A 13,300-nucleotide genomic window follows, 5' to 3' on the forward strand; every position below is an offset into this window, starting at 1 on the left:
TAGTTTTCCACCTCCCTAATCACAACAAGATGGCTTCAATGCGCCCCTATCCTATGCATTGGCATATAATCAACTATGTCATTACCATGCAGAGGGACAGGCATAATGTGCATGCAACACAGAGCTCTGTTTTGAATATGTTCAACGACTGGGAATTTCCACAGCTCTTTGGTTACTAAGGGAATTAAGAGATGGGGGACAGTGCAGGAAGCTGGAGTTGAGATTGAAAATCAGTCAATCAAACCCATCTGGTTCACTAATGCCCTTTAGGGAAGGATATCTGCTGTCCTTACCTGGTTTGGCCTACACGTGACTCCTGACCCATAGCAATGTGGTTGACTCTTAAAAATGCCCTCTGAACAAGGGCAATTAGGGATGGGCAATAAATGCTGGCCCAGCCACATCCCATGAATGAATTAAAAAAATTGAATGGTGACTCGAGCTCAAAGGGCAGAATGGCCGACTCTTCCTTACGTTCTTAAATTTATGCCATTAGTTTGCATAGCAGACTTTTTAATGCCATGTTCGTTAATTCAATTCAGGGCAGGGCATAGCTAAGCAATCCAAAACTAACAGATCAGATCAAAGCTTTGCAGTCTTGTCACAATATTTACAAATGGTGTAGACGTTTAAACAAGTAATTGGAGGAGCAGAGTTCATGAACAACTCCACCTTCAATGATGGAAGAGTTCAGCATGCAAGTGCAAAATATAAGGCTGAAGTGTTTGCAACAATTTTCAGCCAACTGAGCAATGATTGCCTCAGCTTCTCTCTGAGGGCTCAATCATTGCACAAACCAGACATAGCCAATTTGACAGGTTCAACATGAAGACGGCAGAGTATTTAAGGCATTAGACTTAAGATCCAATGACGAAAGTTTTAGGGCTAGTTGTCAGGATAGGCGAGTGATCCAAGGCCACCAGATTCAAGGACTGCTAAAGGTTGGTGAATTTTGGTCCCTTTCTAGGGACGTGCAGTCAAATTCCACTTCTGACATTGGCATTTAGGGCTATAGTAACATAATTGTTTAATTACTGGACGAGTAATCCAGTGGCAATAGTTTAAATCTCACCAAAGCAGCTAGGGAATTTAAATTCAATTAATGAAATAAAACCTAAAATAAAAAACTAATATCAGTAATGGTGATGATGAAACTACTGGAATATTATAAAAACCCATCTGGTTCACTAACTTAACCGCCCTCTAAAAGGACCTGAGTTGGGCTCTTGCTAGCAACAGCCGCATCCCATGAATGAATACAAAAAAGTATTCACTGTAGTAGAAGGCTTTGAAGCTTTAAAAATAAATGTAAACCTATTGGACCAGCATTAATTAGCTCAATGAAACCAACTTTTATAGGAAATGTCTAAAAGGTCTACTCCTACCACAAATTTGTAGTGGTTCAATATTAGGTGCAGACCATTCCCACCCTCCCCAGTAATTCTTATGTCAACTGTCTTCACCAAAGGTAAAGAATCTAACATTCAATCTTTTATTTTTGAAATTCTTCCAAAAATTATTTTTCTTTTTTCTTACAATCTACATTCTGAAATCAATAGTCAAATGAGAACTCTCTCCAGGTACATTGGATCCAGTCACTCAGGAATATAATCTATCAAAACCCCTTTAACTAATTAAGTTTACACAATTTCTAATTAATTTTTAAACAGACAACAAAACTAAATACAAGAATCTGCAGAATGTAACTTATATCCTACCTTGAATTGTCTGATTAGGTTGGTAAAAGATATATTTTTGGGTGGGGATAGAGGGCAGGGAGATGATAAAGAAAACAAGAAAATGGGATGAGCCACAATCTAATCTATCAGCACCATATGGCATATGGCAACTTTAGAATGGAGCAAACAGGGCAATACACAGTATATTCACACAAAATCTCATCACTTTATCTCGATAAACAGCTGTGCGTTAATGCAATTACCATATTAAGCAATGCAACGTTGTAGGCTGACCTCCCAAACTGTGGGCTTTTTAATTAGCCAGGGTCACTAAAATGTTTCCAGCCACTGATTTTGAAAGAATTATTTATACAACCTCAGAAATTGAGACACAAGGGGATAGAGTTTCGCCTTTGGGCACAAATTGACATTCTGGTGTAAACTCCACTGTTTGGGAGTTGTAAATTTGCTCAAGTTTCCACTCAAATTCATTTGTCTACCGCTGAACATGAAATTTGCCACAAAACTGTCCAATCAGGCAGCACTTGAACATAACTTTTAAAATATTTTTTGCTTTAAATAATAGTGGTAACTTGGGATTTGATTAATACAGCTGAATATGGCTTGAATCACTAAAAATAAGCATTGTAATCAGTATAGCTGTGAGTAACCAGACTTTAAATAATTGAAATAAAGTTTTTCCAGATAATTCTGTTTTTGTTTTTGTTTTAAATAATTGAAAGTGATTACCCATACAGAACTATTTTCTAGCTGGCTTATATTGGTGAAATCAGGGTTAATGAATTAAAAATAAATTAGTTGAAGTTTTTTTGCACCAAAGGAACTAGCTTAAATTTAAGAGCAAACCGGCAGAATTAGCAGAAACTCGCAACATTGATTCATTCAATTTCAGACTGTGGCCAGTTTTGTGGTAAGGCCAGTTTCCAACATAATAGTATTGTGAATTATAAGGAGGATGGTGATGGATTGCAGGAGGGCATAGGCAGACTGGTGGAATGGGCAAGGATGTGGTAGATGGAAATTTAATGCAGAAAAACGTGAAGTGATTCATTTTGGTGAAGAATGAGGACAGACGATATAAAACAAAGGATACAATTCTAAAAAAGAGGGAACCTGGGGTATATGTGCATAAATCATTGAAGGTGGGGTGGATTGAGAAAGTGGTTAATAAAGCATACAAATTATTGGGCTTTATAAATGGGGCATACATTACAAAAACAAGGAAGTTATGGTGAACATTTAAAAAGCACTGGTCCAGCCACAACTGCAGTAGTGCGACCAATTCTGGGCACTACACTTTAGGAAGTATGTAAAACCATTAGAGAGGGTTGAAGTCCCTCATCCCTGGAACCAGTTAGGTGGCTAGGCTGGAGAAACTGGGATTGTACTCCTTAAAGAAAATGTTAAGTGGAGATTTGATAGAGGTGTTCCAAATCATGAGGAGTCTGGACAGGGGAGATAGGGAGAAACCATTCCTATTGGCAGAAGGGCCGAGAACCAGAGTACACCAATTTTGGATGATTGGCAAAAGCAGTGAATTGAGGAAAAACCTTTTTAAATGCAGAAAGTAGTTAAGATGTGGAATGCACTGCATGACAAGTGTGGTGGCTTCATCATGGCTTTAGAAAGAGAATGGGATAATTATCCTAAGAGTAAAAACTTGCAAGGCTATGGGGAAAAGGTAGGAGAGCGGGGCTAGCCAAGTTGCTCTCGCAGAGGGCCAGTAGAGACTAACTGGGCTGAATGACTTTCTTCTGTGCTGTAACCAATCTATGATTTTTTTTAAACCAGTGTAAAAGATTGCAGAAACTGGATTTTATTTGGATATAAGTTATGCTTAAAACTCCACAATCTTTTGCCCTGAAGAACACTGCAATTGAGAGGAAACTTCCAGCCAAGCTGTATAGGTCAATAGAAAAGATGAGAAACATGTCAATGACTCCTGATTTATATCCTTTTGTTATTGAAAAAAATCAATCTGCATCATATCATTTATGAAATTCAAATTCTTTGGAATAAATATCTTTGCTTTACTCTGCTATGAGAGATTTTTATTTGTAATGCTCCAGTTACCTTTATAGAAATATTACATTTTACTTTTGTCTCAAGGCAAACAAGTCTTTTGCTGCCCTAACAGCAATTAGTAATGTTGACATAAAAGATGCAACTCTCAATTGTGACATAGGAATAAAGATTTGCAGGCAGACTGTTGCATACCACATGCTGTCAAAAAGTTGACCTTCGACCTGATACTGCCTGCTCCCTCTTTCAGCTGTCATTTTTCACCCTGCCCTGGGCTTTTGATCTCTGACACATAGCTTTGCTATGGTTGTGGGGATTGCAAAATACCTTGGGATTAGAGATTAAGTTGTGCTGAATCTTAGTGGTATGAGGGCAGGGAGAGAAGAAAAAGTTCTTCGGCAAAATCTAATCCAAATATAAGTTTCAACTGGGTCAAACTCTACCAACTGGGTCAAACTCTGCTGGGGGGGGTGGGGGTGGGGTACAGGGATATTACTATGCTTCTGTGGATAGACAGAATTAATTCTCCAACAATGCTGCCTTTTCCCACCACCCCCCTCAAAAAAAAATCAGTAAACTTAAGTATCTTCATTGCAGTGATACTAGCCCTAGTGCTAAACTGCAGCCCACAGACTGGAATGCAGCTTTCAAATTTCTCGCTGCAGGGTGCAGGTGGGCTGTTTGTTAGGGGTCTTGATTTTAAGAGATGACGAAGAAAGCTTTCAATTTCTTTCTTACAAAGGTTTGTAATGTGCTTACCCAGCCCAAGCTAACTTCACTCACAACTGTGGTGACAATCATTGGTCAAAAACAGACTTCGTCATGATTTCAGTGTCATGGTGGTCAACTTCATAAACTACTGACTGACTTAATTTATTAAATGCATCAAATGCTCTATGCAACTAAAACAAGGTACTCAGTTGAGTGGTGGGAAGGCAGTTTATGGAACCATGAAAAGCACCACAGTCACTCTGAAATTGCATTTTGGACGGGGAAGAAGTGCAAGTTAGGATGCGTAAGCGATTGGTAAAGGAAGAAACAGAAAAGGAGGAGCAACACAGTGCTTAGGGAAAGACAAAGAAGCAAGAGCAGCAACAGGATCTGCAGTAGGAGTGACCATTTCTTTTGATATACAGCAAGCAGTGGAAATAATGCTGTGAAATCAGAGAAATTTTGGAGGATTCTCATTAATATAACAAGAGAAAAATTTAAGCATGACAGATAGATGTGAAGGAAAAAGATTGACAAAAAAAAATGGAAGAGTACTACAGGAAGAGCTACACTAGAGAAAAACATGGTTTATGCAAGAGTATTAAAATTATTTTAGTACAGAATCATGTAAAATTGATTTTAACATTAAGTGATGCACCATATTTTTATCTGATTGCTTCCACTGTTGCTCGAGGCTGTGCGGGTGCTAATTAGATTAAGTTGTGTGAGGAGCATTTAGAGCAGAGAATGTTCAAAGCATAAATTAATTTTCATAGAACATTTTCCAGAGAATGCAATGTGGAATATTTTAGACACGTGAGATTATAAACAATTGCCAGAATAGCGTCCTTGAAATAAAAGATAACACACATACCCAAACATCTGTAAGGAACCACGATGTGAGGGTGGCCTTTACATTGCTTACGACCCTTTTTGCACCAGTTCTGGATTGTGACAGGTTGGTTGGCCTCAACAACATTTGTTATCTGCAAATCAGGATAAACCTAGGAGACAGAGAAAAAAAAATTACAAATATAAAGCCAAAAGTAACAGCACTGAACTCTGCAGCCTTGATTCAGACTGCATTCTCATCCTGATGTTTATATTTCTGAATTGTTGAATATGCAATTTTCATTGTCACTGACTCTGACACACAGTACAGGCTTTTACACGCTTGGAAGCAACTCTGCTCTTGAAGCGCAAATCGTCAGTGACAACTGCTCCCTGGCAAAATTGATTTGGTAGGCTACGTATGCTTGAGGATCAATGGAACTAAAAATATTCTATGTTCTGGAGTTTGTAGGAAAAAAAAATGCATTCTGGTTAATCAACTGAAAATAAAATGCATTCAAGTTCAGTGATGTCACAAATAGAACAAGATTTCAGGTCACTTGGTAATAAGGAACTCTTAGATTCAATTTAAACTGGAAAGTGATTTCTGTAGAAATAATTTTCCATTCGAAACATTAGTAGCCTTTGCAAACAGAATTGTAATATTTATTAAATATAGAGTCAGTTAGGCAAAAACTCCTTTTTGAGGAAAACCACCGAAACATTTATTTGGTCTATTGTGTACCACTTAACCTAATCTCCTATTCATGTCCCATTTTAAAAGCAACTATTTAATTCACTTTTAAAATAATTTGTTATAGGCAGAGTTTGCGATTGAGTTTCACATTATATTTATCCAATATGGGGATGTTTTTTCTAACCTCACATTTAATTGTGATTACCTTAAGGTTCTACCCTCATTATCACCTTGCCAGCGAAAAGAATTATTTAGAACAAAAACAAAAATAACTGGAAAAACTCAGCAGGTCTGCCAGCTTCTGCGGCGAAGGATACAGGTGACGTATCGAGTCCGAATGACCCTTCATCAGAACTAAGACACAGAGAAATGAGATGAAATATAAGCTGGTAGAAGGGGGTGGGACAGGAGAGCTCAATAGAGGGCCAATGATAGGTGGAGGCCAAGAAGCGACTGACAAAGATGTCATAGACTAAAGGACAAAGGGGTGTTGACGGTGGTGATATTATTTAAAGGGTATGCTAATGGGGACATTAAGGGTAGCAAGAGGATAAGCTAGTGGCAGATGGCCCTAGTGGGGGTGGGGTGGGGGAAGGGATCGAAATGGGCTTAAAGGTGGAGATGAAATAATAGATCGAAATAAAAGAATTATTTACCCCATCATAACACTTTCTAATTTAAGAATTCAACCTGATCACCCTTTACCTTCTGTGTCTCTAAAAATATAATTCCTCATCTGTGGCAACATTCTACTGAATCTACACTGCATCTTTTCCATTGTTCTTATTCCCTTATTATGCATAACCAAAATTGTATAGAATGCTCCAACTGCAGCCTTGGTTTGTTCACAAATTCAACATTAATTCCTTGTTTTTGTACTCTATATCTTTAAGTAAAACATGCTGGACTCAGTGTGCCTTTTTTGTAAAAAGTCCAGTTTTAAATGTTTGTAGTGTGACTTTCATGTCACCTTTATATCTATTTGATCTTCTCTGTCAAGTAAAATATTACCTTTTGGAGTTGTTATTTCCTTTCCCTAGTATTTTCAAAATACTTTTGCTTCATTTTTCTAATCAGAACTACGCCTTCCCACCCTGCTAGTCTATGCCCTTCAATAGTCTTCCATAATTATGATTTGCAATATCCATCCTAAATTTCAATATTCTCCCCTCAATTCTGTGCCCAGCAAATCTATGCATGTAGTTAATAAGCTCAGCCCCTCAGACCCCTGTGGAATATTCACACCCATCTTTCAGGCCCAAGAAATGTTTCTTTCACATCGTATTTCATTGGTGAGACTCCAGCACTGATCCTTGCGGCTATTCACTGGCTGCCAACCTACTAAAACCCTATTTATGCCCACTCTCTGATTTCTACCTATTAACCAATCCTCTATCCATGCTAAAATATCACCTCAACCTCCAAGAGCCCTTACCTTGCCTATTGACCGTTTGTCTGGCACCTTATCAATTGCCTTTTGGAAATCCAGGAACACTGCATCAACTGGTTCCCCTTTACCTACCCTACTAGTTACATCCTCAGAAAACAAATGTGTCAAACAGCATTTCTCTTTAGTAAAACCATATTGACTTGTTCTAATCTTTCTATGCTTTGCTAAGTGCATGTGATTTCAACTGGCTTCGGGATTCTCTAAGTTTGAAATTTGCTGCCCCAAGCTAGATGGCGAGGGCATAGAGAGGCTACAAAGAGATATAGATAGATTAAGTGAGGGGGCAACAAGATGTCAGATGGATTATAATGTAGGGAAATGTGGAATTATTCACTTTGGTTGAAAGAATGGGAAAGCAGAATATTTTTTAAAAGGTGAGAAATCTGTAAGTGTTGATGGTCAAAGAGATTTGGGTGTGCTTGTACAAGGAATACAGAAAGTTAGCATGCAGGTGCAGCAAGCAATTAGGAAGGCAAATAGCATGTTGGCCTTTATTGCAAGGGGATTGTACAAGAATAAAGAGGTCTTGCTGCAATTATACAGGATTTTGGTGAGACCACATCTGGAATACTGTGTGCAGTTCTGGTCTCCATATTTAAGAATGGATATACTTGCATTGGAGGCAGTGCAGCAAAGGTTCGCTAGATTGGTGCCTGAGATGAGGGGATTGTCCTATGATGAAAGGCCAAGTAAACTGGTTTTATATTCTCTGGAGTTTAGAAGAATGAGAGGCATTCTTATTGAAACCTTCAAAATGATGAAAGGGCTTGATAGGGTAGACAGAGATTCCTCCCATTGGTAGGGGAGTCTAAAACTTGAGGGCACAGTCTCAGGGTAAGGGACTGAGATGAGGAGAAATTAATTCATTCAAAGGTTTGTAAATCTCTGGAACCCTCAGAGGGTTGTGGACACTTCATTGTTGAATAGACTTAAGGCTGGGATAGACAGATTTTTTGGTATCTCAGGGAGTTAAGGGATATAAGGAGTGGGCAGGAAAATGGAGTTGAAGCCCAAGGTCAGCCATGACTGTTCTGAATGGCAGAGCAGGCTTGGCAGGCCATATGATCTACTCGAGTTCCTATTTCTTGTGTCCTTGTGTAATCCAGCTGAACACTTTAAATGCCAACTATATTTTAATAAATGTGGCTGTGGAACTGAAAAGATCAAATGCTTAAAACTTTACACCTTGGTCTCTTTAATTTAATCCCTGTAAACTAAACACACCCCACAGAGGTATTTCAGCATTACACAGCACAGCACAATTTCTTTTGTTGTTTTCCACTTAGAAACACAATGAAACCCATTAAAATAAAAGGTCAATGACTGCTAGAATTTCTAGATATAAAAAGGCCAGCTGTTTATAGTGGAGAACATAAGACAAAAATAAACAAGACTGAAATTTGGTACGTTAAACCATTACCATCAGCCTCAACACCCTCTCTGTACAGTTTACAGAAATAAATTCTGATGAAGCTATATTTGTGGAAAAACCATTGACAAGTAATAAGACCATGTTAACATGCCTTGGTTTTTAAAAAGAAAATGTATTCACAGAATGTGGCTAACGCTTTGCCCATCTTATATTGCCCTTTATGAAAGTGGTGGTGAGCCACCTTTCTGAATACAACAGAATGGCCTGCTAGGCCATTTCAGAGGGCAGTTAAACGACAACCTTGCTATGGGTCTGGAGTCACATGTAAGGCAAGCCAGATGAAGACAGCAGATTTCCCAAAAAAAAAATTAGCGAACCAGATGGGTTTGTTCGACAACCTGGTAGTTTCACAGTCACTATTACTGAATGCTAACTTTTGATATCACATTTTATTCAATTAATTAGATTTAAATTCACTCATGGTGGGAGTTGGACTCGTGTCTCTCAGTCATTAATTAGTCCAAGCTTCAGGGTTACTAGACGAGCAATATAACCACTATGTATGCCTAATGCTGAAGTAAAGCTCAACATGTGCACAGTACTAGATTGCAGAATGTCAGCATGGTGCTAAGTGTTCACTGCAACCAAATTTTGCTCATCCTTCCTCCAGCTATTTATATTATGCTTTAAATGTAATGACTCCCTCTGATGAAGTTGCTTAAATACAATTACTAGGGGCTGCCATTCTCCCTTACCTTGTCCAAAACTCATTGGAATGGCCTCCCACTGCTTGCAATGGAACCATTTCAGGACAAGATCACTGGAATGTTTTAACACATAGGTAGAAAAAGTGTATGGGTATGCATTCTGGAGAATATGGCTTTTGCAAAAAGCCTGAGACTCTCCACCCTCCTTACTTTCCACATTATGTAAAAATACTTACCGTACTCATGAGCTGAATTAACTCCAGTTATCAGCTGCCCTGGGACTTGCATTCCACTTGTATTATACAATGAAGTTAGCTATCACAAGAAATTTATTCCCTCAGGCCATTTACTTTAAGCAGCATAAAACTGGGTGTTCAAAGAACTGACAATGCACAATGGAGCACTGTTTCACCACCCACTGTTTCACCACCTGAAATGCTTATTCGTACAGCATTTAAGTTACACACTGTTCTATCCACAATACCCAGCGCATCATAAACCCACCCTTTTTCAAATCACTCGATCAACTCATTTGAAGCATCCTCCCTGGAGAAAAGCCTAAATGGAAATGAAACACGAGTTCAGACTTAATCACAGAATTGCTACGGTACAGAAGGAGGCCACTTGGTCCATCATGTTTGCACCAGGTCTCTGAATGACCAACTCACCTAGATCCATTCTCCCACCTTCTCCATGTAATCCTGCACATTCTCTCTTTTCAAATGACAGTCTAATTCCTTTTTGAATGTTTCAATTGAATCTGCACCACCACATCTCTGGTAGAACATTCCAGACCCTAACCACTCTGTGTGAAAAAGCTTTTCCTTATATCACTATTGCTTCTTTTAGTAATTACTGTAAATTGGTGCTGTCTTGTTCTTAATACTTTCACACGTGGCAACAGTTTTGCCTCATCTACTCTGTCCAGACCACTCATGATCTTGATTTCTTTTTAAAATTGCCCATCCTTAAATGCCCTCTGAACAAGGCAATTAAGAGTCAGTCACATTGCTGTGGGTCTGGAGTCACAAGTAGGCCAGGCCAGGTAAGGATAGCAGATTTCTTTCCCTAAAGGACTTTAGTGAACCAGATGGGTTTTTATGATAACTGACAATGGTTTTATGGTCATCATTAGACTTTTAATTCCAGATCTTTATTGAAATCAAATTCCACCATCTGTCATGGAAGGATTCACACCTGGGTCCCCAGGGCATTACCCTGGGTCCCTGGAATACTGGTCCAGTGACAATACCACTATGTCACCGCCGCTGCAATACCTCTATCAAATCTCCTTCTAGCCTCCTTTTCTCAAAAGAAAACAGTCCTAATTTCTTCACTCTATCTTTATTACTCAAACTCCTCACCACAGGAATATTCTCGTGAATCTTCTTTGAACCGTCTCCAATGCCTCACATCCTTCCTAAAGTGTGACATCCAGAACTGGATGCAATACTCCAGCTGAGGCCGAAGTAGTGACTTATACAAGTTCAACATAACCTCCTTGTTCTTGTGCTCTATGCCCTTATTAAGAAAACCCAGGATACTGTATGGTTTATTAAGCGCTCTCATAGCTTGTCCTGCCACCTTCAATGACTTATACACCCAGGTCCCTCTGCGCCTGCACCCACTTTAGAGTTGTACCCTCTATTTTATCCCATCTCTCCATGTTCTTCCTACCTAAATGAATCATTTCTTATTTCTTTGCACTAAATTTAATCTGCCACTTGTTGGCTGATTCCACCAACCTATTCATGTCCTTTTGAAGTCCTACACTATCCTCCTCACAGTTCACAATGATTCTGAGTTTTATACCATCCACAAACTTTGAAACTGAGCCCTGTACACCAAAAATTTATATATATCAAGAAAAGCAAGGGTATCAATACTGACCCCTGGGGAACTCCACTACAAACCTTCCATTAACCACTACTCTGTTTCCTACCACTCAGCTAATTCTATATCCATGTTGCTGCTGTTTTTTTTATTCCACAAGCTATAACTTTGCTCGCAAGTCTGATGTGCGGCACTGTATCAAATGCCATTTGGAAGTCCATGTACACCACATCGACAGCATTATTCTCATCAACCCTCTCCGATACCTATTCAAAAAATTTTATTGGCACCCCACCCACAAACATTCACTCCCTCCACCACTGACGTACAGTGGAACCATCTACAAGATGCACTGCAGGAACTCACCAAATCTCAGACAGCACCTTCTATATCCACGGTCGCCAACTAGAAGGACAAGGGCAGCAGATACATGGGGACATTACCATCTGCAAGTTCCCCTCCAAGCCATATATCAACCTGACTTGGAAATATATCTCAGCTCCTTCGCTGTCGCTGGATCAAAGCCCTACAGCTTCCTTCTTAACAGCATTATCGGTATACTTATATCACATGGACTGCAGCTGTTCAAGAAGGCAGCTCACTACCACCTTCTCAAGGGCAATTAGGAATGGACAATAAAAGCTGGCCAAGCAAGCGGCGCCTGTATCCCATAAATGAATATATTAAAAAACATTGCATAACTGCTACATAACTGGCACAAGTTTGAAGGGCCGAATGGGCACCTTCCTCATTGTATATTCTGAACAGTGAGGGGGCAATAAAGTTGAATAGATATTTCCAGGATTTTCTTTTCCCTATAAAGATGGGTAATAAATATCACGTGACACTGTCATGACATGTGCAATTTCAAATTCTTTTAAAACTGTATGTCACGAGTTACAAACACTACAAAGTGTCCCCGATGTCTCCATAGGTGAATGCATCACTTGGTTTGTGTAAGTTAGCTGATCTCTCTGAATCACATGTTTATTTTCTAGGCTGGCAGGGAAAAAAAAATTAATACAGGGTTATTATTCCAATTCCACAGTGGCTACCTCTGTCAAATTTGTACGTGGCAGCACTGCCCATTCATCCCACAGTCATATCGTCTGCTTGATGCTAAATATTGACAGCATCTGTGTATAATGACTGACCTCTTGAGCAGATGTTGATAGGATACTGTATCCTGTGGAGGGAGAGAAAGACTCAAAAATATGCAGTCCATGCAGTATAGATACGCTCGCTGTGAGGGAGGGAGTTCCAGGATTTTGACCCAGTGACAGTGAAGGAACAGCGATATATTTCCAAGTCAGGATGGCGAGTGTCTTTGAAGGGAACTTCCAGGTGGTTGTGTTCCCATGTGTCTGCTGCCTAGATGGTAGTGGTCATGTGGGTTTGGAATTTGCTGTCTAAGGAGGCTTGATGAATGTCGGTGGTGGAGAGAGTGAATGTTAGTGGATGGGGTGCTAATCAAGTGGGCTGCTTTGCCCCGGATGGTGTCGAGCTTCTTGAGTGTTGCTGGAGCTGTACTCATCCAGGCAAGTAGACGGCATTCCATCACACTCCTGACTTGTGCCTTGTATATGGTGGACAGGCTTTGGGGAGTCAGGTGGTGAGTTACTCACCACTGGATTCCGAGCCTCTGACCTGCCCTTGTAGCCACAGTATTAAATGGCTAGTCCAGTTTAGTTCCTAGTCATTGGTAACCCCAGGATGTTGATAGTGCAGGATTCAGTGATGGTAATGCCATGAATGTCAAGTGGCGATGGTTTGATTCTCTCTTGTTGGAGATGGTCATTGCCTGGCACTTGTGTAGCACAATTATTACTTGCCATTTGTCAGCCCAAGCCTGGATATTGTCCAGGTCTTGCTGCACTTGGACATGGACTGCTTCAGTATCTGTGGAGTCACGAATGGTGCTGAACGTTGTACAATCATCAGCCAACATTCCCCACTTCTGACCTTATGATAGGAGGT

The 13,300-nt window shown here is 39.7% G+C and overlaps 1 protein-coding gene across 4 annotated transcripts in view; it reads right to left on the reverse strand.

Moving 5' to 3' along the window:
• LOC121290967 (amyloid-beta A4 protein-like) overlaps nt 1-13,300 on the reverse strand; it is a 186,801-nt gene that overhangs the window by 99,932 nt on the left and 73,569 nt on the right. For all 4 annotated transcript variants that reach the window (XM_041212048.1, XM_041212047.1, XM_041212046.1 and 1 more), the window contains exon 3: nt 5,308-5,437. In XM_041212048.1, the coding sequence (XP_041067982.1) occupies nt 5,308-5,437 (130 nt within the window). The remainder of the gene's footprint in view (nt 1-5,307; nt 5,438-13,300) is intronic.

Source organism: Carcharodon carcharias, chromosome 18 (assembly GCF_017639515.1).
Source record: "Carcharodon carcharias isolate sCarCar2 chromosome 18, sCarCar2.pri, whole genome shotgun sequence".
NCBI lineage: Eukaryota > Metazoa > Chordata > Chondrichthyes > Lamniformes > Lamnidae > Carcharodon > Carcharodon carcharias.